The following is a 26,939-nucleotide window of genomic DNA, read 5'->3' on the forward strand; positions in this document are numbered from 1 at the left end:
AGAAGTTGAAAATATAGAATAAAAATTTTTCGTTTGAGGCTTTGTTTTCAAGAAAATCGATTTTGAATTTTCGCTCGGCACGCGTGCACTTTATCACGTCTCGTTATAACGGATCTCACTGTAGATCGTTGTCTCGATGGAAAAATTTAAAAGAAAAAAAAAAATTTTTATCCTATATTTTTGACTTCTTTTTTCGCGTAGAATCACCCCCTTTCCATTTGTACCACTAGTTACCAACCACCCTGTATATAAAATACATTTCGCCCGTCCCCTTCTTTATATAGAAAATGCGATAAATATAGGTAATTAACACAATTTTTTAATATTTTGAGTTACATCCATTTATGATAAGTTTAACAGTATATTAAATTTGTTATTTATGATAAAATACGAACAAATATTTTTAATAACTTCTAGCTGGATAAGTTATATGCAATAATACATAAAAATGATTTATATAAACAAATTATTGGATTAAGGCGTGAAATATGATATAACTTAATGTCAAATGGTTTAATTTACTATTTAAGAATGCAGGATTGCATTATACGCTTGAAATATGCCTGGTGCCACTTCTACCGAACGAGACTTCAAAGATAACTGTAATTGAAATAAGTTGATTATTAAACATTTTAAAAGATAAAAACTACAAAAATTTAGATCTAGGTTTTAACTTACAGTAACATCAGGATTTCCTGGTTGAATTTTCAATTCATTTAATACCCAAACAGCATTTGTTAATTTAAGAGATTGATATAACATATCTTGCCCTTCAACATTTCTTTTAGCAATTGTAAATACATTATTCTGTTGCATTTTTTGTACAACTTGATCTGCCGTCAGCATTACTCCTTTTAATGTGTATTGTACCTGAAATATTTAAATGTTTCCACTTATTTAAAAAGTGCTAGAGAATTTAATGACAATATAGATAAGGAAACTAATACCTCATTCTGTGCTGGTATATCTTTCCATGTACTAAGAAATACTCTTTTATCTAATTGTCCATCTTCTGCAAAATATACATTCATGGGAACAATACAAGCAAAATAAAACACATCAATATTATTTTTTATTGCGACTTGAAGATTATTCAAAGGATCCATTCGTTGCACTGCACCAGCAGTAGATAATACTACACTAGTATCTATACTAGCACCAGGATTTAAAGGACTTGGTACTTGCAATGATGCAGCTGGTATTAAACCAAAACTGTTTTTGTTTAATTGTATTGCAAAACAACCCATAGGTTGCATTGCTTTATTTGTAAATGTCATATCCATACTAATTTGTCCATTTCTATTGTAGAATAAATAAAAATAAATTTTTATTATAACATATTAGTCTTACTCTCATTATAAAATAAATAAAAATATATATAATAAATAAATAAATATTTATGTCTTTTGTACTTACTTCCTTGAGAATGTTCCCCATATGTCAAATCCTTTGCCTTTTTCAGCAGGTAACCAATTAACTTTAGGTGCTGTATAAGAAGTGGGACCTTGATTAAAACCAAATATGTCACCAAGAAGTCCAGTAGTAGTTTGAGACACAACAGGTGCACTACTTCCAGCATCAGTCCCACCCAAAATTCCATCTAAGCCACTTCCTAATAAGTCTAAACCCAATCCTGATTGAGGAGCTGGTGTTGGAGTGACCATAGTTGAACCACCTACAACACAATTTAATGTAACACGATTTATAAGGTCAATGGAAATACTAGTAAGCAATAAAAGTTTTGTGTACCAATATCCATACTAAGAAGATCGCCTATTAAAGAATCTTGAGCAGGAATAACTTGAGCATGAGGTTGTGCACTATGTTGAGTTGAATCTTCACTTGAATTACTTCTAGCAGGCAATGATCTCCTAGTACCTGCTGCTCTACCTTCAACGAAAGCAGTAGGTGGTTTATGATATACAGAAGCTAAACTTGAAATATGGCATATTAATTCATCCAGTAGTGTTGGTTCTAACAAGTCAGTTTCTTCTGAAATAAGAGGCTTCTCAGCAAGTACAACTTCTTTGGCAGCTGCTGGATCTGTACTAAGTAATCGCCAATAAATAAATCCTCGATCTCGTAAATCAGGATTATCAGAATCTTGAGTCGCTAAACTAAGAACTTGTTGAACTAGTTCTTGAGTATCCGTAGGTCTTTTAAGGAACAATTTAACAATTGCTGTGAGTAGTTGCAATTGAACTTGTGTATTTTCATCATGGAATCCTTCTAAGAAACTTTCAAGTAATTCATCTGCATTATCAATACGTTCTGCATATTCTCCAATAATCCATATCATAGATGCGCGCGCCTCAGGTTCATCAAGTGTATCCAAATTTTCACAAAGAGTTGAAATAATACTTTCGTACTTGTTTGGATATTTCCGGAAAATGTCTTTTATAACAACAATTGCTTCTTGAACAACATAATTTACCTAATACAACAAAAATATGTATAAGAACATCCAAACTAATAATTATTGTTTTAAGTATATTTTGAAATACCTTTGTTTGTATGAGATCTAAAAGAGTTGAAACACATCGTTCAGCGGATGGTTCAACTTTAATGGCACAACGACCAATAGCTCTCACAGCTTTTCGTACAAAATCCACATCAACTTCTGTAGCATATTCTTTCAGTTCAGATAAAACCTGAGCTATATTAGCTTGGGAAGCTAAACGAATCATAATGTCTAACTTTTCAAGTTTAACATAAATAGGATCGTTATATTTAACAAAGAAAACTTTCATTTCATGTTTTAAAATATCTGGACGTTTTTGTACAATAAGGTTTATATTTCGCAATGCTACATATTGCACCTCGGGTTCAGAGCTAAGTAAAGTTACCAGGGGTGGAGCTAATTTTTTTGTTAATGTGCCAACAAAATCAGATTCTGATTGTAACATTTCTATTAATTTCATTAGTACCTATATAAGAAAAGAACCTATTTTTAAAGAATGAAATAATCATTTCTAATGTTAACTATAAATATTAATTTTTCACTAAATATACACCTTAACAGCAGATAGAACAACTGCTGCATTAGCATGAGCTAAACGAGGAGTAATACGTTCACAAATGCTTTGTGCTTCACGATCATCTTTTGGTGAGTAATTTGCAAGGGAGTCTAAAATAAAAACTTGACCCCATTCTGTACATTCATTGAGTGCTGTTAATAATTTATTAATAGTCTGTGCATTCATTTCAACTAGAGGTTGTCCACTAGGACTTGCTTCGTTAATTTCAGATAAAGCAGCTACTGCATTTGCAACAACCTAATATAAAAATTGAATGGAATAATAAATAATGATTTTTATGTTGATACTAAGTGAGAAATAAATTTAAGTTATTTACCATGGGATTACTATCAGACAGAAGATCTTTTAATTGATCCAGAAAGCCTTGATCTTCAACTAATGCTGCGTTAATATCGTAAAGCTTGGCTACGCAAACAGCTGCAGTTTTACGAACATATGGATCCTCATCCTTCAGGCATTTTCGCAGTGGTTCACAGAGGTACTCAGTAATCTTGTCCACGCGTATACAACCCATTGTGCGAACTGCTAATGCTCGGATCAACGGATTTGGGTCCTCGCAATCCTGCGCAAAAATCGGGCAAGCCAGGGATTCAAGTCTAGTCACAGCAGTGGCTATCTATCTCAACCCATGAATTTTAACGAAGTAGAAAGTGGTATGGTACCTTTGTCATCGGAGATGTCGCTAGCTCCTTTTGCGTGTCAGAACGAAAAAGGTCAAATTGGTCACCGTCACCATTTTGATTAATTGTTAAATATTATACTTATCAACCATTTAATGTAATATGATGCAGAACTGATCATTTTTTAAAGAGCACGAGATATTCATCTTAAGATTTTTCTGTTTATAGTTCTTTACTTTTTATAGCGATTTATAAATTAAGATTAAATTATAAATTTCACATTAAGAGAGTTCAGTGTCATGCACATAAGAATATGTTACATGATATTTATTCAAACATTTAAGAATGTATACATCAAAGTGTTCATAGTAATTGCATTATGAAATATTAATTTTAACACTGATTACATTTATCAATGAAGATTAAAATTTTGTATAAAGAACAAAACACTTTGCGTGCAGATAGTGTAAATATATGCACTGCATACAAGCAGCAATTTATAATGCAGTCATACATATAAAATGGACATTTAAGGAACTGGTTTATTCATGCTGTTTACACGGTAAACATTATATCTAAAAAATAAATTTTTGATTCTACTATTGAGATTATTTTACATCTAATCTTCTTGTAAGACCAATTAAGTCCTAAATATAATTATATATAGCTGTGTTATTATACAACTTTTCTATAAGCTGTTTAAATATAAATAACATTTTTATGGCTTGTAGAAAAAGTTCCATGCTCAATTTTGAAAATCAGCATAAAATATATTAGTGCATTAATATTAAAAAAAACTAACACATATATTGTGAGCTCCTTCAGTGAATTTTTTAATAATTTTGCTAAATATTACAACTGTTATAATTCCATTCCTATTTTCAATGCTTAACTGAAGAAAAATACTGGAATTTGGTGGTAACAACTCACAAACCAATAAAAAGATTATTAATATATTCTTATGTAATTTAAGATATTTAAGATGAGTGCCATATTTCATTCAGCCAAATTCCAGTCTCGTGCCCTTTGAAAAATAAGCAATTCATTAAGAAAAAGAAATAATACATTCCGTCCCATAACGCAGACAGCTCTGTGCAAACTGATGTAATTTGCAAAGCACGGTCTGTACATGATGTGAGGCAGGCTGCAAAATTAATGTCAAATTTACTTGAAAAATTTTTAGAACTTAAAAAGAATTACTACACAAAGTTTTTCCAGCTTGCCTCTTTGCAGACAGAGACTCTCAACATCATCCAAGTGTCATTAAAATATATAGAGGGTAAAAGTGCATTAATAAAACATAGTAAGTATTTATTAAGTTTTTAAGCTACATTACCTTAACAAATGTGTTGACAGCCATAATGGCCATATCTGGTTGACTTTTGGCATAATTCATCAGGTACAAATACACTAGCTTTTTGAGTTCTAAGTTATCTGTTTGCATACAGTTGACCACGTCAGGGAAAAGTGCTGATACATCTTTACCCACTGTCATGGATGCAATTACCTAAACATAATTAATATTATATTTGAATAAGTAATAAATAAGTAATAAAAAAATATTCACAATAAAGTTGAAAATAACTATACTGACTGTGATTAATTGTTAAAATAATATTACTATTAATTAAGTAAAGATACCACTATAATTTATGCTTAATTTAATAAAAATGAATATTTCAAACAATTCATTGTAGATTTGTGTTCTTGTAGAAAGAAGATGCCTAAAATGTACTGTCTAATGTAATGCATATACTATAGTATTATTAAAATTTCTCAAATTTGAGAAATTATTGTATGCTTTTACTTCATCCTTTTCTTTGGTCAGCATGAAACAGATTTACCAAAAAAAATTGTATGTTTATAACTTATAAATGTCTAAAGCAAAATATTTTGATATTAACAATGATTTTTATGACTTACCTTTTATAAAAATATATTGCCTTTTAAAAGCATACCAATGCTGCATAAAACTACTCAACTATTCATGAAATATAAACGTTTAATTGAAAAAATATCAAATTGTCATATGTTTTGTTATTGCTTGTAACTTATTTCCATTTTATAGAAAATTATGAATAATTAGGACATTTTAACAATAAATTAACTCACCTTTTTCACAGCTTCTTTCTTTTTTTCCTTTTTGTCATTGTTCAACTCTGATTTAAGTTCAAATATCTCCCCCTTCTTAGTAGTAGTGAAATATTTTGAATCTGTCATTTTAGATTTTTGAAAGAGCTTTCCACAATAATATTGCTGATAATTAAATCAACACTCTGAAAACAAATAGCGATGTACTGCGAATGCAATAATATCGTGTGAAAATTAAATAAGGATTCAATATAGCAAACCATAGCTTGGATCAATGTTCAAGATATATGTATATATAGTAGCATTCTACTAAACTAACTATATGAGATATTTAGAATTTTGTCACCTTCAATAAAAAATCAAAGTATTCTTTATATTTTTATAAAAAATATATAAACTACCATATAATAACGATCCATAATTAAAAATCTTGTACACCCTTATTTTCTATATGCTTTCGTTTTACGAGGTTTATGAAATTCTAATCATTAACATTTACGACAATTGGTACGATTACTAAGAAATGTTACTAACAGAATATTTCCTTTTAAAATACCTTAACTATTTTAAGCAATCGAAAATATATGAGAAATTATCCACTGACAGAACATTGACAATTCTACGAGCAAAACGCCCTCCAATCATGGAGTAAAAACTCTCACGATCACGTTCGTATATGTAATACGTAACACAGATCCGATGATTTGTCAGACCTTTTGTGGTGGGAGACACGGTCGTATATGTACGCGGCGTGGTTTCATCCTATAGTCTTAAACCATAGACTACCTTGTATATAAGTAACGACTTTACTTTTTCTGTATGTAACAAGAACTAATAGATTATAAATTGATTTTTTATTTGGAAAATGTATAAATTTGAAATAAAAGTAAGTTGTTCTTCGAACAAAGACGCTTTAATAAATATGAAGCAATTTTTATTTTAATCCCCATTATTACAAAATTTGAAACACTACTTTTGAATATATATTTAAAATTCATAACAATATGAACAAAGTATCAAATGAATTGCAAGTACGTAATTTGTTTCTTTTATTAAATTTAAACATTCCGTTTATCTGAAAATCTATTCGTGGTATGTGCAACGCGAGCATAAAGAAGATTATATATTTCATATAAAAAGTGCTATAAATGCGAGAATAATTTCAACTAAAAATTAAAGATACAGGGACTTCTTTTAATTTTACTAATAAACATAGCAGAATTACTAAACAAATACTACATGAGATTTAAAAAAAAAAACATGTTCTTATTTTAATTCGCGTTCTATTCTTTAACAAGCAAGGTCGTAACTTTTCCAATTATAACTGTAATTATACTAACAATAATTCGCAGAATAGGTACTTCATCTAATATTTTAACATATTTTCTGTTCTATATATATCTATCTAAAATTAAAAACATAATAAACAAAATAAAAAATGTAACGTTTAATTGAGTATGTTATGATCTTTTATCTTCCAGCTGAAATAATTAAAACTTAACGTAATTATATATAGTTACAATATACATTTATATAATAATGCTATGTCAAGGATATGAGTACATCACATTCAATTTATGATACTGTTCATTCCAACGATTGTTGGATTCAAAATATTTAAAGCAAATTACTGCAGTCTATAATACGTACTATTAGACTATACAATTGTATGTAACAAAATTAAAATCTGTTTTAATCTATCAGTCACTTGCACAATTTAAATTAGAGTTATAATCAAGCTATTGTAAGCACGCTTGGACTTTCTCGATCCATTCTTGCGCAGTTGCTGCGTCGCCAGCACAAAAGTTATATGTTCGTCTGTTTGTACGAAGCTGCAAATATAAAGACATATAATAGAAATTTCATTTTTGAAAATATAATAAATGATACAAAATGAGACATTTACATCAAAGAATGATTTATCATCTGTTTTCTTTGGTGGCCCTGGCATTGGTTGAGCTGGAGTTACAGAAACTACTTCAGCTAGATCTGTAAAATTATAAATATTTATAAATTTATACTGTAGCATTCCAATTTTGAATTATTTTCTACATACCTATATATCCTTTACAATGAGAATCTTCCATGGCATCATAATACCTTAGTTGATGTTTTATAGAATCTAATACGAACCACCTCTGTTTCCAGCCTTTAAGCAAAGCACCTCGTTTATAAAGGTAACCTTCATGAGTTCTATTTTCAGCAACATTACTAGAGAATTGTTCGTAATATTGTTGTGAAGAGGTTTGTATTGTAGTAACACCTAGATGTGAATTGTTAATATCATTAAATAAAATAATACATAACATTGCTCAATCATATAATCATAGTTTACAAGAAAAGTTTATAAAGCCATAATGTAATATTCGTACTTGAATTTACGCTTCCATTATCACCACCACTTCGCGTAAGTGTATGTGTTTGTAAATTATCAGTTACTGCCTTATATTTTGTACAATTTTTTGGTACTGCATCAGCACACTTGTCATGACATACATGGCCACAGTCTACACATCGTAAACCAGCTTTTACTGGCCCCCACAATACGCCAGAACAAGCATCACAGTGAGTTGGTGTAGCTGAATCTAATCGTTCAAACCTTTAAAAACGAGAATGTAAAGTTATTCAGCATTTAGTTATTTCATTTTAAAGAAAGCTTTATGATTATAAAAATTACCTATGGGGATGTGCATAAACGGAACCATCATTTCCAGAAGTACTTCCACTAGCAAGTTTGCCTCTTAAAAGTAGTTCTAATGTAGAACGTTTATGAATCAACCGACCGTGATATCTGACTAATGCAGTGCTAAATGATGCGTGTCTCTATTTATAGAATAAAAGATGTTATCATTTTTACATCATATATCCATAGATGAGTACATCATTTTTAAATAGTTACAGTGTTTGTTACTAACAGCAAGTGAATCTGTATTTGGCAGTTCAAGTTTGTCCCAAAGAACTTTCCATTTTTGAGGTAAATGACCCAATTCAGTTTCTAATCTATGTATCTCTTCTAAAAGATGAGAAAATTGATCGGGTACCATTGAACTTACACCATCATACCTATAATACATCATAATATAAATAGTATAATTCGAAAAGAAAGGAAAATATAACATAAATTTAATCTTACCCTTGTGTAACTACTTTGCGATTACTTTTAACTACACCATCAGCAGCTTCTGCTTCTTCTTCTTGTTGGGAATCTTGTTGTAATACTTCTAAGTCATATGCAGGTCCATGAGCCAGTTCTTCTTCTAAATAATATTGCCAAATATCAAGATTTGGCAAATGCGATACGGGTCTTAATACCATGTTTTCAGTATTGGGAGTATACATGAAATTATAAAACAAGGGACACCGTGCGTGTTGTTTTTCGATGTAATCAAATATGCTTTGACCGAGATTGCATCCTGTATTTGTCCCTGCTAATCTACCTCCAGGATAAATTGTTTCGTCATCACTACCTGTATCTACACCTTTATGATGACTTGTCAATGATCCCCTTTTGTCTTCAACAGCAGTAATGCCACATTCCACTCTATCGAATTCGCAGTCCAATAAAAATGTACGAAAACGGCAAGAAACCGAATGATATACTAAGAATTTTAGGTAATATTCGTTGAATTCAAATGCTAATGGAAATTGCTTTTGAATTTGATGCACTATATCAAGAAATTGAAGAAAAGTGGGCGTAAAATTTGTTGTTTGAGAATTTGCTGCAAGATTACTTCTGTGGCCAAATCTATGTCCGAATCCGAGCCATTCCTTCTCGATTAAAGTTCGAAAACCCTCGATAGTTCTATAGTGTGGGTCAAGACATACTTGAGCAACAGAACACACTGTTGCTGTGGTATCCCAACCTTCCTCTAAACAAACAGCTACTGATGAGCCTTGAACATCCATTAAATCTATTACAGCACCAGCTAATTGCATTAAATTTTGAAGTTGTTGTAACCATTCTGAACTTTCAATTAATCTAAAATTTCGAATATTATTTATCAGAAATTATATCTAATGAAATCATATTTTCTCTAAATAGATTATACATACTTATAAAAACTTTGGTCAGGTTCTACATTTGGAGAGCTAGGAACACATGCTCGCATAAGTTTCTTAAATGCAGCTTTGGTATGTCTTACATCGTAATATTCCACTGGAATAAAGTCTGTTTTTGGTGCTGATTCCGCTTTAACACCCTATTGCATTCAAACGATTAATTTTGTGAAATTACATCATATGCAACTAAAAAAATTTAATTTAAAATTATCTTACTTTCATATGAGCTTTTTCACCAAGAATATATAATGCAGCACGTTGGAAAGTATGAACGCATTCAGTACCACTGTCTGAATCTGCAGAATGTCTAACAGTTCCACGTTGATGAACTGAAGTTAAAGAAACTTGGGAATTATGTCTCTTATCTTTTAATGAACCCCAACGACCAAAATTCTTAGGTCCTTTACCTCCTGATGAACTGTAAAGAATAACACATATATTAATTAACCAATCTTTTATTGATTTCATAAAATTTTAATTAAAAGGTATATATATGTGTGGCGGATCGGTATCAATAGGACGCCGACAGGTCGAGGCATCAACGCGGCACAACATCTCCCGGGCGATCCGCGGGTACCAACCGTCAACACGAGAGGGCTACGACAACAACGAGTTTGTCTATCTCGCTAGCGATCGAATATACGAGCGAATGATACAAATACCGCACCTAGCGAGACTCCCTCTACGTCTAAGGCAGGGACTACCGGGCATAGTCTTACTGACGAGTCCACCGGTAGTCCCGGGACGAAACGCACAACTCTCTTTTCATCTGGTAGCGACAACCTTCCGCCACAGTGGGGTTTGGTTTTTAGCGCTATAGTGTGACCCCAAAGCTATATATGTATATACCTTAATGTTCCAATAGCTTTATTAAATGGATTTCGTCGTGATTGTTCGGGTGTAGCATTGCGATCTTCAGCAGCTAACAATAAAGAATCAATACTAAGAGAACTATCAGACATTCCCCATGCAGAACCTTGTCTTAGCGCAGATAACGGAGTAGCAGCTACAAGAGCCATAATATATTTTTCTTGCTCTAAAGATGATGTGGTTTCTGATGATGTTGCTAAGAATATAAAACAAATATTTAAGAATATTATAAAAAATTACACATTTCAAAACACTTTCTTAACAGATACCTTTTAAATTACCAGCAGATGCTGGATGAGCTTTCAGCATACCCATGACACCTTTCCCATGATAACCAGCACCTCTAATTAAAAGTGCTTTTGTTCTTGGGTGCCTCCATGTGACAGCAGGTATTCTATTATGTCTATAAAGTCGACAAAATCTACGAATACTTTCATCTGATACTGATGAGGGAACTATAAGAAGTGCAGGATAACTTCTGCAAATCATATAGGCACAATTCACAGAAGATAATCGAAATGGTTCATTTCTACGATTATTGTGTGGCCCATTTGAATACAATCCTAATCGATACCAATCTCTGACATAACTACGTTCCGATAATCGTTCTAAGGTTTTAGCATCAGTTGGTGGTTGAGTTACAATACCAGGAATTTCAAAATCATCTACTGTAAGGATGGTATATAAAATGGTAAATAGACTGAGAATTATTGGAATATCAGTAATATTAAACGTTTAACTTACCACTAAGATCGTCATCATGACTTAAATCATTATTATCTGTAACTGGTAAACTCATTCGACCAGGTGATGTCATGTACTTATTATTAGTAATCATGTTCATATTTGGCAAGACGTATTTTTGTCTTTTAGATGACTGCTTTGGTTTAAAACCAGCTTTACGTGCAGTCTTTAAAAGTGTTTTCTTAGCAAACCCTCTAAAAGAAAAATCATTTTATTGTGATAAATGATAAACATAAAAAAAGTTAAATAAGAAATTACTTACTTAAGAGTAGCATTCTTTTCTTTTCCTTTGTGATGTGCAGTCTGAGTAACTAATACTTGTCCATTGAAAGCAAAATGATGAAAAATGTGTGGTGGATACCGAGCTTTATGAACTAATTTTCTTAAAGTCTCAATATTCTCAGGTGTAACTTCTTCATCGAAGGCTAACTTTATCAATTGAAAAGTACATGATCGCAACTGAAGACCTTCTTGCAAACATTGATCTAAATGTGCTAAATGTTGCACCGCAACTCGTTTCTCTTTAGTTAAAGATGTTACAGGAAAAGCACGAACTACTAATTGTTCACAAGCAAATGGATCACAAGGTATTCCTTTAAATACAATTCTATAATTAGTAAGGAAAATTGCGCCTTCTGCTGGTAAGAGTGGTGGTATCTTTGGTAACCCTGCAGAACTCTCTTCCCTCCCATCTGGTAAAAGATAAACACGCAAACCATCCATAATAACTTCTTCACCAGGTAACATATTAGGTGTCAAAATTTTAGGTTTCTGAATAGGAGGTAATCTTTTGCTTTCTCTATGTATAGCTTCAAGAGTTTCAATATGCATATGAACAACACCAGGAACCATTTGATGTAGGCATCTAACATGTTCAGCACTTACACCTCCTTCAGTACAAACACGATCTACAAATCGTGATACCATTCGAATAACAGCACTACCAGTTTCTCCGGGATCAGTTTCTTCAAAACCAGACTCTGCATCACCACTATCGCTTGCTACACTATTTGTAATACTATTACTTGCTCTTTCATCATCATAAATATTATCTTGACGATGAGTCTTAGCCCCTATATCTAACGGAACCAATAAATAAACCATCCTATTTGCATAATGAATTGCTTGACTATACATGGTACTTTCTTCACTTGCAGTAAGTTCCTTTTGTTTCTCTGGATCTATTGTTGGCCAAATCCTCATTTGTTCAGCAGCTATTTCAAGAGCCGATGGTTCTTGAATTTGATAAATTGAATACCGATCGCGAAATGGAAATTCCTTGCCATCACGTGGACTAATAGGACTTAAGATACCATCATTTATAAGCCGTGGTGGAGAATTTTCACCAGGGAGATATAAACGTTTAATATCTTTTTGAACGTCCAAATAAAAAGCATCTTCCCAAAATTGTTGATTTTGCCATACAGGATGTTCTTGAATACAGGTGTAAGCAAATTGAATTACTCCTGTGCAAAGTTTTCTACAAAATGCTGTAGCAAGGGGAAGAAGTGCAGCAGCAACTCCGTGCTCATCCATGGATGAATCATCTTGCAATGCACAATTCATTAACCGGACTACAAGATCAAATTGTTGATGTTCTAGCATGGCTTTGTTTCCAACAACATGCTGTGATAATTCCATGCAAAGCGCTAAACGAGCAGCTTTGCTTTTCAAAGCTCTTAAAACAGCTGGGAACGTTTTACGGGCATCAGATATTTTATTCTCAAATATACAATTTATACAGTTACGCAGAACTTCCAGTCTACGTGCAGAATTGCTAACCAAATGTCTAGTATCATGAACAAATGAAATATGTGGACCCATAGGTACAATACGAGGCTGTGATGGCCTTAATGACGATAATCTATACACAAAATGTTCAATATAAGTATAAAATATAGTCATGATACATATATAAAAATATATCAATATTATTTCTAATACTAACCTAACTTTAAGATTATTTTTGGCAAGACCCTCATCTATAATTGCTTGAACTTGTTCTGGATTAATGCGCGGTAAAAGCGGCTGATGTATCCTAGCAAATGCTCCTTCAGGTGGTTTTAAAATTTTTTGTACATATGGTTGAGGATTTGGATTTTCATTTGTGTACAATTGTTGTGCTAATTCTTGAATATGTGTTAAAATAAGCCCTAATATCGAAATGATATTTATTGTATATAATACTTTATCATTATTAATTATATGTTTTGTTACTGTTACTTACTATGATCTTGTGCTTCCTGTTTTAACTGATCACTTAAATTATTATACAATTCGTCCCACACATCACAAGGCCTCCACGGTGGTCCCCTTTCTGCAATAAAGGAAGTAAAAAACATGCAATCCAGAACTCTGGTTGTAAAGTCACAATCCGTTAAGCCACGTTCTCCAAGAAAAGCTGCCTAGAAATAAGAAATACAATTTATATGTTTCCCTTTTATTTTTAAACACTATAAAGTGGATAGAACCAATAATAATATAAAGACCTTATGAAATGTTATGACAGGCTTTGGATGAATTCTTATTAATGTCAGGCAGCTCCTATATCCTTGCAATAATTGAGCAAAAGTTCTCATAAAAACTGCCCGTAATTCTTTATCTAACATAGGAGAGTGAGGAGCTCTTGTTGCAAGTGGTGGAAAAGCATAATCTGCACAAGCTAATTCTGGTTGTAATACTAAAGATAATGCATCTTGTGTTTGTGATAGAAGTGGTTCTGGAAGTAATGGAAGTGCTACTCCATCTGGAACCATAATAGAACCTCCATCCAAATCAGCGACTATTACATCCATCTGCAAAAGAATTTAACATTTAATAAAAAATCGTTATAATAAAATAAAACATATTATATAATTCTATTGAACATCTTACAAGTTCTGCAACTTCATGTTTCAATGAACTATGTACACCCATGATAAATGGAGTAGGTGTACTGAGTACTTCAACTAAAGCTGCTGGTAGAAGAGGAATGTAAACATGCGTGTATCTAAATGGATACATTAGTGCAGTAAGCGCACGACATCCTTCAGTTAATCGTGAATAACTTGCAGAATGAAAAAGTATTTTATGTTCTGTCATAACAGCACAGAACAATACTAGTACATTACGAATTCCTATAAAATATAACTATATTTTAATGAAAAGTATAAACAAGAACATATTTGTAATAATAGCTGTTTTACACTTACCTAGTTGTTGAAATAAAAGATTTACACTACTGTGTGTTATTGGAAGGGAAGGACTAATTGGAGGCTGAAGTGCTTGACGATCACCTGCACCAATGCTAAATCTTACTTGTGGTCCACCAGCAGGTGGTACTTGTATACAACCTAATATGTTTCCTACCAAAGTTTCTAATGGTATTCCGAGATTTTCTACATATACTGTGTATATAATACCAAGGCAATTCTGAAGCAACAATATAAAAATATTATTATTACATATAGAAATATGATCATAGTCTCAAACTAGGCAAAATGTCACATACTCTGAAAGTTTCAATGTAATCAAGTCTGGAAACCAGCACCAGACATTTAGGTGCATACATAATGCTGTGATGTGCTATTGTGGGTATTGTTCTAACCAAGGAACGACTATCACCATCTACAGGATCTTCTTCTTCATCTACAGGCTTACTTGGCAATATAGACACTGTTTCATTGAAACACATACAAGCACAATAATGACGATTTGCATCAATATCAGTTAAAATAGATACAAAAAATCGTGGTTCTTGTCTTTCTGTAGATAAAGCCCATCCCTGTGGTTGACAAAACTATAAAATAAAATTAATTGAGAAAAGATTAGTTATAAGAAATAAAAATGTAATAAAGAAAAGTCTTACCCATTCTATTCCTTCTATAAATGGTGTATCTGGCCAATCCTTTTCTGGAAACCTTTGTAAAATGATTCCATTACTTATACCCCCTCCTATAAACATAAATAAAATTACATATTATATCAACTTTTTTGTTATTGTACTTTGATAAATTATATCTTTGTAGTACAAATATTTAAATTTCTTAAACAATATAAAATATTAATAATACTTCAATAATTCGTAACACACAAATAAAAATTATTTACTGTAAATATCTTTAAATATTTATGCTATTGAAGATATACAAAATATATATATATATGTGTGTGTGTATATACTTTATTATACAAGCTTACTTGCTAAGATTACTTATTGTTACACACCTTAAATGTTTGACAATCATGTATATAAAAATATCGATATATTTTTACTTTCGTTAAAAATAAAAACTTACTCTCTTTTTCGTGGTCGTAGCCGACCACAACAAAGTAGTCGGCTAACCGAGACATTTCGGTATACTCGTGGGGGTTCGTGGGGGTGATAGCGCCCAACATCCCACGTAGATTTTAATACACGTGATTTCATGGACCGTATCCTATCAAGCAACAATCAACTACCTTGTGTCAACGTTACACATAAATATGCATCAATATGCAAATTAATTGAAAAATATGATAAACATTTTTGAATTTATATTTTTTCATTCAAACAACACAAATTTCAGAGTAAAGCACCAAAAACGTGATATCGTTGTAAATACATTTAAAAAATTTTCTCGAAAAACAAATTTCAAGCGGTGGTTGAAATGTTGTAGGCATCGCACGCACCGTTGAAAGGAGATACTTCACATTCGTTACGTTTAGAAAATGAATTCACCCGTCATCACAAGAGCATACAATATTCTATTTATTTTATAAAACACAATATGATGCCACACCCCGAAGCTTTAATCCATAACCTTCCAAACTCAAGCGCCACATTGGGTGTTTGTTGAACCGCGTATGAACCAAAACGCGCCACAGGTATACAAACGAAGAGACGAATGCGCTATAATTCCCATTTAATTTTACTTTTTTTGTCTTCTGCTTGGGTCACTGAGAATACTTTAAATCTGAAAACATTCGCATTATTAGAGGCGCTACTTTCATGCTACTTTATAGCGCGTTCATAGTGAAATTATTGCATAACAGTTACATGTATAACACCCCTATATGTATATAATAATGTCTTCTTTAAATTTATCAAATAATTTTATATTTTGAATAGAAAAATGAATCTGAATGTTCTTTAATTTAATTAAAAATTGTTATATAAATTTCTACACATGCATATGTGTATGCATATATTGTATTACTTTCTTTCAAAATTTATTGTAGATATTTAAAAAATATGTTACTTTATATATCTTTAAAAACGAGTTAAAATTAAATTTAATATAATACTTTATGTCTCAAATTATACTTAAAGATTATTAATTTCTATCAGAGTTATATGTGTATGATGTACTATGTACATTTATATTGTATATGTTTAAATGATACCTAACCTTATAGAAGCTGTCACATGGAACAATATAAGTTTTGCTTATATCAAAAGTAAAAGTTAATCTAAGGATATATACGTTTCGTAAAATTACTTTGATGTAAATATCTATCTTTTATATCTAATTTATTTTTAAAAATTAAATTCTTTGTGACGAATTAAATAAATTTTAATAGTGTGATTGAATATTTTTTAATGTTACAGAATTTTACTAAATTTTAGTAAGATGAATATTACTCAAATACTTTTGCAAACCGTTACAGATGCAAAGGTAGGATTTATAATTTCAGCAATAATAGGTTATTCTTTATATAAAATAATAGCAGTAATAAATAGAAAAAAATTGCAATCTTCTAATGATAATTGCAATGAAACTTTAAATTATATGGTAAGTAAAATTAAAATTTGTATATATATTTATATTTTTTTATAATTAATCTAATAAATACACAAACAAAAATAATAGTTTTTATTTTCAGCAAATGTATGCAGATAATTACAAGCTTGTTTTAGTTATTAGAACTGATTTAAAAATGGGAAAAGGAAAAATTGCAGCACAATGTGCTCATGCTGCTGTTGCAGCTTATAAGGCAGCCACAAAGTATCCTGAATTTTTATATGCTTGGGAAAAGTGTGGCCAAGCTAAAATTACTCTTAAGGTATATATACTTCTTATACATATATTTCACATGTAATATTATTTGCTTTAAGTTAAATCCTTATTGGTAAATAAAAAAATGCTTAGGTGGATAGCGAGAATGCTTTGAAAGAAATAGCAAAACAAGCTAGAACTGTAGGACTTTTGGCAAATATAATACAGGATGCTGGACACACACAAGTAAAGCCAGGAAGTAAAACAGTATGTGCTATTGGTCCAGGTCCAGCTCAAATGATAGATAATGTAACTGGTCATTTAAAATTGTTTTAATAATGAACAAAATAAAGGTATCTTAATTTTTAAGTGTATTTTTATATTTTTTTAAATTCAGTTCTTCATGATTTACTAATTTCATTATTAGATTTTTATTCATATGCTAAAAGATAATTAAATACAGCAATTTCATATTTTGTTGATGATATAAGTATAAATATATGCACATAATTTTTATAAAATGATGCATCCTATTAAAAAATGCATCAATATATTTATCAAAAATGAAAAAGTACAAACTTTTAGTTCAATACTTTATACAAATTTAAATATGTTATTAAATTGAAACATTACTTCAGTCATTGGTCGCATTTTATATATAATAATAAATTTCATTTAATAAATTTAAATATAACATACATGAACAATGTTCATTTTTATGCTAATATAATACACTTTTGCATTAAGAAACACGAGTATAGCATTAGGTGCCGTTGTATACAGTATCTTGTTAATATCGAATTTTATTATCAGTGTAAGCAAATGGCATTTACTGATATTTGTATTGGAAAATATATTATGTAAAAAGTGCATAATTAGAGTCATATTGCAACAAAATAAGCAATCACCGTAAATTATTCCCAGCTCAAATCACAAAATATTAAGAAATTTGTTTCCAATAAAATATCTTCCATTCTTTGGTACCTCGTGCTATTATTTTCATTTAAAATATCATTTAGTGCTTATAAATAGTATATAAATAATCTACACTGGAGGGGGAGGTGCTTTTCGATGTATTTTGTTAGAGCTGGTAGCACTACATTGTGACTCAGCAATGGATCTGCCATCAGCTTCATCTCTTCGACATAATTCTTCATTTTGCATCCAATTTTGAGTCTGATTATGATTCGTTCGTGTTGATTGATTTTCTTCATTTCCAGTCACAGAACCTACTTCTTCTAATAATTTTGATAAAGATGGTGCCAATCCTAATCCTAAATTTCGCTCGTGATATACATCTGAAATCGTAGGCGTTAATTCACGTGTTAAACTTGTGAGGGACGTGGCTACGTTTCTTAAATTTTGATTATGTGTTTCTGCAGGTTGTGCAGAGTCAGTCTGAGAACAAATATCTTCAGTTGTTGTAGGATGACGAGGCTTTCTTGGAGAATTAGATCCAATTTCTGTTCGAACACTTAATCTTTCTAGTACTGTTGCTGGTAAAGGTGGTAATGGTTGTCGCCTTAGAACTGTTGCATGACCGTTATCCCAATCTGTTACTGAACTACTTGAACTAGACCCTGGTCTTAAGCTTTGATCGGGATAAAGATTTCTGATACGTGTTTGATGATTTAAATTGAGTGCTACAGGAGGACTAGGAGTGAAAGCAACATCCGATTCACCTACAAAACATACATATGATTACAATTTTATATTCAATACTTATCTAAATTTTAGTCTAAGTTATTTATACCTCCACTATTTTGACATGGTTGTCGTGATGTAGGAATTGGAACATTTGGTGGTTCCATAGTTTTACCATCAGGTTCACCTCGATGTCGAACGTAATTTGCAAATGCACCTCCTAATCTAGGTCGTTCTATGACATTTTTTTCAATATGAGCAACAGAAGCTAGACTTTCCATTGAACTACTAGAATCTAAAGTCAAACTTTTAGGTGCTTCTTGTGTATCTAAGAACATAATTATAATTTAAATGATATATTTTCATTTTTATTTATTATACACACATGACCAGTTTAGACTTACCAAATAAAGCTAGAAGAGCTTGAAGAGCAAATTGAACAGCTCTCCGTGATGCTTGTTTTCCTGTTCTCAATGTAACTTCTGATTGACCAACTTCCATGAGATCAAAACCTAGACTTGCAAATAATTCATGAGATCCTGATGCTCTCCATACTTGTACTGGTAATGTGACTTCTTGACCTTCCGTCGCACATGTAGCTCTTCTCATTGCAGCAATAACATCCTCTGCTGCTTCTGGTGCCTACAATAAAAATTTCCTTTAATATAATAGATTATTAACTTTTACAAGTAACAATGTCAGAATATACAGATTTATTTACTACCTGCAACAACCTAGCAAGAGCATGTAATGACGATGGTCCCAATCCCAATAATGCCTGCAAACTTGCACTACATCTTGTTAATCTTTCTTCTGGATCACTTTGTGGGAAAAATACAGAGGATGGTATTCCATTTCCAGCAGGTTCAAATCTAAAACCTACTGACATTAAAAGTTCTCGCCAACCAGTGGCTGCACCCACTTTATTTTCAATACTACGCTGAGTTGTGTACATAGCATTTTTTTGTCCACGATGTATTCGTTGTAATGATTTTTCTACTAAATGAAGTGTTACACGTAATGCATCACGACTTTGTTCAGGACCACCGCGTAATAATTCAGCCAGTGCTTGTCCCATTAAAGCAACCTAAATGTATATTTCATGAACTATCATTTACATATGAATTATTAAATTTAATAAATTTTTTAAGATTTATACCTTGTTTGACAATCTTGCATCTCCTCCAATAAGTAACCAACCAGCCCAATTTGCAGGATGTGCGAAATGTCTTGTATGTTGAACTGTTTGCATAGCTTCTGCCAATGCTCTTGATGCTCTAGCACCTTGTAACATAGCACTATAGAATGCTCGTAATAATATACTACCAGCTGTAGGTGGAACTGCCCACATTCCTATAAGTACACATTGTGCTCCTGCATTTAATAAAGCTTTGGCTAAATTTTGTACGCCATCTGATGTAGCAGTTGTATTTTCTGTACTATTCCAACCATGGCCACTAGATATTACAACTAAACGGGCAGCTATTCTTAGTTTTGTAATATCTGAATAGCTTAGCAAGTATTCTGGTTTTACAGATGGATCTTCACAAGGATCTGCAGTTAATGCTAAACTGGCAGAATTCCAGAAAACTGGTACTGTTAAATGTACACATTCTGCATCAGGTAAAGACCTTAAAACAGTCGACCTCGTTGCTTCTATCCCTATTAGTAAAGATTAAAAAGATTATTTATTTATAATTTTCTTTAATTTATTTAAATTCGTAATGATACCTACCAGTTAAAGCACGGGCTTCTAATAATTCAGCAACAATCTCAGATTCTGTTTCAGTAGAAGCAACACTTTCTGACCATCTATATTCTTCCCTGATTTCTTCAGGAAGCACAGGATTTCCTGCAACTAATGCAGCTACCGTTGCACCTCCTTCTGGCATAGGAGTCTTTGATCGCTTTTTTAAAGCTGCAAGCGATGGTACTACTAATAAAGAAAATCTTTCACATAGATAATCTTCTCCAGGGTTTGATTGTAAAGCTGGAAGTGGTGCCAAATATAAAGACTTCTCCACTACCATAATTAGTTCCTTCCTTGCTGGTGGTAAAAGATCTTCAAAAGGTGCTAAAAGTAAATCGTAAAGTACTTGAATTGGTAATGGTGATTGCCATGTTGGTCCTTTGGTTCCTCGTCCCCATCGAGCACTTCCTGCTCGTGAACTAATTGAACCCACACTAAACAGACTGCTCAAACTGTATGAACTAGCATTGAGATGATGTCCTCTCGATGGTATTTTTGTTTCTTCAACAAGTTCACTTGTTTCGTCTAAAAGAGCTTCTCGTGCCTGCAGAACTCGCTTCTCTAATCCTATACCATCATCCAAACTAGTAGAATGAAATCGTAATAGTCCCCGACCAGGAGCTAAGCACCAAGCATGTAATTCACACCCTACTTCACTGAAACGTTATTTGACATTTACTAGCCGTTTTATGGAATTACAATTTGTTCACACTATTTATTAATAAATTTAAATTACCTATAATATAAAATAACTCCACGTTGTCTATCGATAATTTCGGAATAATGCGCAGCATCATCTAAACAATTACTTTTACTTCGTCTCGATCTTTCTGCCCAATTCAGAGCTTCTTCAGCTCTATTTAAACTGATTAGTACTTTTTGTAACATTCTGTACGTTTCTGATAATAACTCAGATTTGTTTGGTTGTCCACAGGTAAGGGTTGAAGAAATTCCATCTAATGATTCTAATAAATTTGCTGCTTTCTCTAAATGTTCTACAGCTATAATTGCTTCTCCAGCTTCCCAATGAACAAGACCAAGTCTGTGTCTTAATCTAGCTGCTTCTTCTCTTCTTCCTAATCCTTCAGATAAAGACAATCCCGATTGTAAGTAACTCAAAGCACGTGATAAATCACCGCATAAATGATGAAGTCGACCTAAACTGGAAAATGCAGCTGCTCTTGCTGGTTGATCACCAGCTGCTGCTGCAAGACTTAATGATTGTTCTTGTAATCTGATTGCTTCTTCAAATTGTCCTAAAGCTTCTTGAGTTACACCTAAGTTTGCACAAGCTCTAGCTTGTAACCCAGCTGCATCTAAAGCTTCAGCAATTGAAAGTTCCAATTGATGATGTCGTAATGCAGAATTTGGATCGTCCATTAATAGATGAACAGCTCCTAACCCACTAGCAGCCTCTGCTTCAGCAGCTTTATCTCCAAGTCCTCTGGCAAGTGCCAGTTGATGTGATAAACAACTAACAGCTTGTTCGTGGTTACCTAATGCAGCATGTACTCGACCTACACAATTGATATTAACAACTTATAACACTCATCAAGAAAAGTTAATATATTTATAGATTCTATAGTATAATATTTTACATATTAATTACCTAAATCTCCGTAAGCTGCGCCTCTTGATTCTGGACTATCAACTTCATGTGCAGCTACTAGTCTTTTCTCAAAACAAACTAAAGCTTCTTGTAAATTTCCAGTTGCTTCCCGAGCTCGACCTAAACCTCGATATGCTCTTTCTTGTTCTCTTATACTTTTCAATTTTGTAGCAGCTGTTAATTGCTGCTCATGACATTTTATAGCTTCTTCTGGATCTCCCAAGGCTTCATAACAATCGCCTAAATTGCCAAGTGCTCTAGCTTTATTTAGTAAGGCTGTGCCCGTAGTTAATGGTTCTAAAGTTGCTAATTGTTGTTCAAAATATCCAATTGCGTCTTCATAATGTGCCATATTAAGTCTAGCTATTCCTAAATTTCCTGTTTAAAAGAAAAATAGTGAGCATTGTCGCTGTAAATTTAAGTAGTTCAAACATTATAAATAAAGTTCACCTAAAGCTTGAGCCTCAACTCCTGAATCTGCTAATTCTTTTGCCCTTTCAAGTTGTTCTTGATAACACTTCACTGCATGAGTATATTGACTTAGTGCCATGTGCACCGCCCCTAAGTTTCCATGAGCTCTACATTCACCACGTAAGTCACCAGCTTCTTGTCTTAAAGTTAGTTCTTGAGTATGAAATCCTAATGCCTTATCAAGATTTTTTATTGTCCGATGTGCAATACCTAAAGCTCCATAAGCAGCAGCTTCTAAACTGCGATCACTTGCTTGTCGTGCTAAATTTAATTGTCTTTGATGCATTTTTATTGCTTCTTCAGCTTCTCCAAGGCGTAAAAGGCAATCACCAATATTTCCCAAAGCACGAAATTTTCCAGCTAAATGTTTAGTCATATGTGCAATAGCTATATAGAAAGATAAATTATTAATATTAAGTATATGTATATTTTGCTATTTTTAAAATATAAATATGCAGATGCACGATTTTCTTACCCAAATAGTATTTTTGGCATTCTAATGCAGTATCTAAATTTTCAAGAGCTAAATGTGCTAACCCCAAATTACAATAAGCTCTTCCCATCCCAGATTTATCCTGTAAATCCTTAGCTAATGCTAAGTCTTGATCATAATATCTAACAGCTTCACGATGATTGCCTAAACAATAATGAGCATAACCCAAGAAGTGACATGCTTTAGCTTCTCCTTCAACATCGTGTAGTTCCTGAGATAACATAAGATAATTTTCGTAATATGGAACAGCTTCTTCAAATCTGCCGCGAGATGACAAGCAATTAGCAAGATTGAGTAATGCACAAGCTTCACCAGCTGTATCTTTCAACTCGCGCGCTATAGCTAAATGAGCTCTGTAATGTCTTAATGCTGCTTCATGACCCTGTACAGCTTGATATGCTACTGCTAAATTTCCATGTGTGCTAGCTTCTGAACTACGATCATTGACCTATATTAAACAACAACTTTTATATTGTTTTATGGTATAAATTTGCTATTAAATTTTTCATTGCATATTTTAAACAATTTACCTCTTTACTTATTGTTAATTCTTGTTTATGATATTTAATAGCCTGTTCATAATAACCTAATGCATTATAAGCATTTCCAATATTTCCATATGCTCTACCCATACCAGCTTTATCTCCTAATGATCTAGCAATTCCTAAGTGAGCTTGATGTAGTTTAAGTGCTGCTTCATGTTCACCAAGTAATTGATAAACTATTCCTAAATTACTACATGCTCGTCCTTCAGCAACTTTATCTTTTGTAGCTAAAGCAACATCAAGTTGCCTTTGGTGCCACAGCTTGGCTTGTGCAAGATCACCTAAATAATGATATATTTGAAAGAGATTTTACAATAAAGTTAATTCTTTATTAAGTTTCTCATTATTTGTTCTAAAAAGTTCACCTGCACATCTTGCAGCATGACCTAATCCAGCATAAGCTCTCATTTCTATTGCTCTATCACCGAGTTCTTGAGCTATTCTTAGCACATTTTCATGATAAGCCATTGCTTGACCAAAATTTCTTCGATAATGATGAGATGAACCTAAGTTACTGAAAGCTCTTGCTTCTTCTACACGATCTCCTAAACGTCTTGCTATTCTCAAATGTTGTGTATGACAATCAACAGCACTTTCAAATTCTCCCATTGCTAAATAAACTGCTCCCACGTTTCCTATTTCTCGGGCTTCCTGAAGTCGGTCTCCCATTTGTTTTACTAATTGTACACATTGTTTATGAGATGCAAGTGCATTTGGTAAATCACCAATAGCTGTATAAACGTGACCCAGGCTAGTTAAAGCAGATGCTGCAGCCTGAGTATCTTTGCACTTCATAGCTAAAACCAATTGATACCTGTGTGCTGTTAAAGCTTCCTTAAAACTGCCCTTGCTAAAATATGCTGAGCCCAGATTTCCATGAGCTCGACATTCACCCTGGGTATCTCCTAAAGATCGTGCGACACCTAAAAATATTTTTACTCAGAATACAAAGAAATATTCTATTGATACATACATATTATTTTATCTATCTTCAATATTTACCTAAATCTTGTTGCATATAATTGATAGCTTTATCTAAAGAATTTAATGCCCAATATGCACTAGATAGAGCAGAAAATACAGAACCCCTTAATTTTAAGCTACAAGAACCAATAGTAAGAGCAGCTTCTAATACACCAGCTGCTGCCTTATACTGTCCTGCTCCAAGAAGTTCTTGGCCAACAACAGAAATGACAACAAAAGAAGATTCATCAAGTTTCATTGCACGTAATTGTTGAAATGTCGGTTCTAGTGTTGTACGCAATGGTGATTTTAAGGATGCTTCCACAAGACCAGATAAGAGTTGACAATTGGTAGGATCATGCGCCAAACCTGTACTGAAGGCTACAAGAGCCTCTCCATGTCTCCCTAGACATTGTAAGGCTACTCCTTGACGGTAGTATGCCTAATAGAGATATTGGTTTTACTAATTATTTGAAAAGTAACAAACAAAAGCAGCTATTACCTTTGGCCATTGAGGGCTAAGTTCGGTAGCTCTAACAGCATCCTGAAGAGCAAGTGCAAATAAACCCATTTTGAGCCGGGCAGCTGACCTGTTTGAATATAGCACATGGCTGAGTGGATCCAAAGCAAGAGCTTCTGTGTACAAACTTGCAGCAAGAGCATAATCACCATTTTGACATGCTGCATTGCTGCGACGTACAGTCTCTAAAAATAGAGATCTTGATCCAGCAGCCAAGGCCGACGTACCTTCGGGCTCCACCTTATAAATATTTATATATATATATATAATTTATATATATTATGCACATACATGTGTACGTATTTATTTCAGAATTATATTGTTATTATCATTGTGTTAATTAAATATTATTTATAAACATTGTATAAAAAATTTATTATAAAATATAAGGTAACATTAAACTTATTTGAGTAATATTAAGCTAATATAAGGTAACATTAATTATTACATATATAATTATCATAAATATTAATTTATATTAATTTTCATTTTATAAATAGAAATAAGTGATTTAATGAAATAATTATTAAATAAAAAATTTAAATAAATATTTTCATTCATATTTAGAAATCTAATATTTAATTCTTAAATTTCATTATTTTTTTTTATATCAATTATTAAAACATCAAAAAATTATCGTATAAAAAATATACAATTCAACATAATTCTTGTTTTATCACTTTTAATACAAATCTTTGTTGTTTTTTATTTTTATGTATATATCCATAAATATATACAATATGATCTTAAAAACATTATTTATTATCAAAATTGCAAACAACAGACCAAATTTTATAATGAATACAAAAATAAAAAACACAAATTTATAAAATTAAATGATTTTAATTCTAAAATATGATAATAATATTCGTCATCATATTTGTACTGTAGGATCTTGTTACCTCAGAGATATCCCTATGAGACATTGCTTAAGACGAGCAAGTAGCATCCTCCTGCATGAGCATTATCTGCAGCAAAGGAGCTTCATTAGATAAGACCACACATTTTAGAGTATAAGACCTTTCTAGGTCTTCCTGTACCACCTTTCTTTCCCTCATTCAGATTTATTTTCTACAAGATGCTACTTTCAAATCTAGGCAGCACTCACCGGATACACGCTGAAATAAACTATTTCGTCTTAGTAATCAGAATATTCGCTAGGATAGGTGAATTGATTCGATTAATAAAAAAGGAGGGAGGAAGGCGTCTTAGGAGGGCACCCACTGCATTCCTCAGGCACAGCCATCTTGGAATGTGACCCCGGGCTCCCCCTTGGGCCCAGAGTGGGGCCGGCACTGTCTGCTTTTGTAAGTACCTTTGTGTATGGGACTCCACATGTACAGCTCATAAATTTACGCTGCTGTGTATATACATGCATAGAAATGTAGAATTCACTTATTGAAATAATATATGACGTATATGACTTTATAAATTATTTTTACAAATTTATGTTATGTTACAAAATTATGTTTTATATGAATAGAAATATTGTGTAATGTAAATAGTGTTCTGTATAGAGGATAGCAGTAAACAATCAGTAATTGTGTTGAATTAATTGTTATTAC

General features: G+C 32.3%; 4 protein-coding genes across 8 annotated transcripts; 1 reads left to right on the top strand and 3 right to left on the bottom strand.

The window, feature by feature from the left end:
- Positions 1 to 297: 297 nt before the first annotated feature.
- AP-1-2beta (adaptor protein complex 1/2, beta subunit) lies at positions 298 to 6,464 on the bottom strand. Of its 2 annotated transcripts, XM_033336656.2 has the most exons (12): positions 6,306 to 6,464; positions 5,771 to 5,934; positions 4,995 to 5,165; positions 3,701 to 3,727; positions 3,355 to 3,600; positions 3,015 to 3,275; positions 2,505 to 2,927; positions 1,750 to 2,434; positions 1,417 to 1,675; positions 948 to 1,299; positions 679 to 870; positions 298 to 600 (listed from the first exon to the last, which is right to left on the bottom strand). In XM_033336656.2, the coding sequence occupies exons 2-12, from the start codon at positions 5,876 to 5,878 to the stop codon at positions 526 to 528; spliced, it is 2,799 nt and encodes a 932-aa protein (XP_033192547.1). In that variant the 5' UTR covers positions 5,879 to 5,934; positions 6,306 to 6,464; the 3' UTR covers positions 298 to 525. The 2 variants fall into 2 exon arrangements, with proteins under 2 accessions (XP_033192547.1, XP_033192548.1); XM_033336657.2 differs by lacking the exon at positions 3,701 to 3,727.
- A 197-nt stretch (positions 6,465 to 6,661) lies between these two features.
- On the bottom strand, positions 6,662 to 16,364 carry Sbf (SET domain binding factor). 3 transcript variants are annotated; one of them, XM_033336624.2, is made up of 22 exons: positions 16,073 to 16,363; positions 15,700 to 15,840; positions 15,270 to 15,355; positions 14,913 to 15,200; positions 14,614 to 14,833; positions 14,297 to 14,538; positions 13,912 to 14,217; positions 13,650 to 13,827; positions 13,371 to 13,575; positions 11,685 to 13,286; positions 11,423 to 11,616; positions 10,948 to 11,346; positions 10,658 to 10,874; positions 10,025 to 10,226; positions 9,803 to 9,948; positions 8,883 to 9,728; positions 8,665 to 8,812; positions 8,427 to 8,572; positions 8,122 to 8,348; positions 7,806 to 8,012; positions 7,656 to 7,738; positions 6,662 to 7,581 (listed from the first exon to the last, which is right to left on the bottom strand). In XM_033336624.2, the coding sequence occupies exons 2-22, from the start codon at positions 15,797 to 15,799 to the stop codon at positions 7,489 to 7,491; spliced, it is 6,135 nt and encodes a 2,044-aa protein (XP_033192515.2). In that variant the 5' UTR covers positions 15,800 to 15,840; positions 16,073 to 16,363; the 3' UTR covers positions 6,662 to 7,488. The 3 variants fall into 3 exon arrangements, with proteins under 3 accessions (XP_033192515.2, XP_033192516.2, XP_033192513.2); XM_033336625.2 differs by having other exon boundaries at positions 10,948 to 11,343; positions 15,700 to 16,364; XM_033336622.2 differs by having other exon boundaries at positions 15,700 to 16,363.
- A 428-nt stretch (positions 16,365 to 16,792) lies between these two features.
- On the top strand, positions 16,793 to 17,748 carry LOC117158089 (peptidyl-tRNA hydrolase 2, mitochondrial). Its single transcript, XM_033336630.2, has 4 exons — positions 16,793 to 16,887; positions 16,992 to 17,175; positions 17,267 to 17,446; positions 17,533 to 17,748. Exons 2-4 carry the CDS (start codon positions 17,014 to 17,016, stop codon positions 17,713 to 17,715), a joined length of 525 nt encoding a protein of 174 aa, XP_033192521.1. The 5' UTR covers positions 16,793 to 16,887; positions 16,992 to 17,013; the 3' UTR covers positions 17,716 to 17,748.
- Positions 17,749 to 18,029: 281 nt separating this feature from the next.
- Positions 18,030 to 26,645, bottom strand: LOC117158083 (uncharacterized). Of its 2 annotated transcripts, none has more exons than XM_033336619.2 (16): positions 26,483 to 26,645; positions 26,277 to 26,342; positions 25,357 to 25,614; positions 24,894 to 25,296; positions 24,257 to 24,814; positions 23,877 to 24,172; positions 23,329 to 23,794; positions 22,833 to 23,240; positions 22,383 to 22,760; positions 21,510 to 22,290; positions 20,759 to 21,429; positions 20,183 to 20,685; positions 19,748 to 20,110; positions 19,428 to 19,665; positions 19,133 to 19,351; positions 18,030 to 19,061 (listed from the first exon to the last, which is right to left on the bottom strand). In XM_033336619.2, exons 2-16 carry the CDS (start codon positions 26,298 to 26,300, stop codon positions 18,424 to 18,426), a joined length of 6,204 nt encoding a protein of 2,067 aa, XP_033192510.1. In that variant the 5' UTR covers positions 26,301 to 26,342; positions 26,483 to 26,645; the 3' UTR covers positions 18,030 to 18,423. The 2 variants fall into 2 exon arrangements, with proteins under 2 accessions (XP_033192510.1, XP_033192511.1); XM_033336620.2 differs by lacking the exon at positions 26,483 to 26,645 and adding an exon at positions 26,418 to 26,434.
- Positions 26,646 to 26,939: the final 294 nt, after the last annotated feature.

Source organism: Bombus vancouverensis, chromosome 6, assembly GCF_051014615.1.
Source record: "Bombus vancouverensis nearcticus chromosome 6, iyBomVanc1_principal, whole genome shotgun sequence".
Classification (NCBI taxonomy): domain Eukaryota; kingdom Metazoa; phylum Arthropoda; class Insecta; order Hymenoptera; family Apidae; genus Bombus; species Bombus vancouverensis.

Coding starts and splice junctions, on each gene's coding strand:
- Sbf (XM_033336624.2), bottom strand. CDS start 15,799: ATGTTGGGCGCTATCACCCCCACGAACCCCCACGAGTATACCGAAATG. Junction 9,729..9,802: donor CCTGACCAAAGTTTTTATAA/GTATGTATAATC, acceptor TCGAAATTTTAG/ATTAATTGAAAGTTCAGAAT. Junction 8,573..8,664: donor CAAATACAGATTCACTTGCT/GTTAGTAACAAA, acceptor TTCTATAAATAG/AGACACGCATCATTTAGCAC.
- LOC117158089 (XM_033336630.2), top strand. CDS start 17,014: ATGAATATTACTCAAATACTTTTGCAAACCGTTACAGATGCAAAGGTA. Junction 17,176..17,266: donor ATGAAACTTTAAATTATATG/GTAAGTAAAATT, acceptor TTTTATTTTCAG/CAAATGTATGCAGATAATTA. Junction 17,447..17,532: donor AAGCTAAAATTACTCTTAAG/GTATATATACTT, acceptor AAAAATGCTTAG/GTGGATAGCGAGAATGCTTT.
- LOC117158083 (XM_033336619.2), bottom strand. CDS start 26,300: ATGTCTCATAGGGATATCTCTGAG. Junction 24,173..24,256: donor TCATGCTGCAAGATGTGCAG/GTGAACTTTTTA, acceptor ATCATTATTTAG/GTGATCTTGCACAAGCCAAG. Junction 19,352..19,427: donor AGCTCTTCTAGCTTTATTTG/GTAAGTCTAAAC, acceptor TTATGTTCTTAG/ATACACAAGAAGCACCTAAA.
- AP-1-2beta (XM_033336656.2), bottom strand. CDS start 5,878: ATGACAGATTCAAAATATTTCACTACTACTAAGAAGGGGGAGATATTT. Junction 1,300..1,416: donor TGGGGAACATTCTCAAGGAA/GTAAGTACAAAA, acceptor ATTCTACAATAG/AAATGGACAAATTAGTATGG. Junction 871..947: donor ATATACCAGCACAGAATGAG/GTATTAGTTTCC, acceptor TAAATATTTCAG/GTACAATACACATTAAAAGG.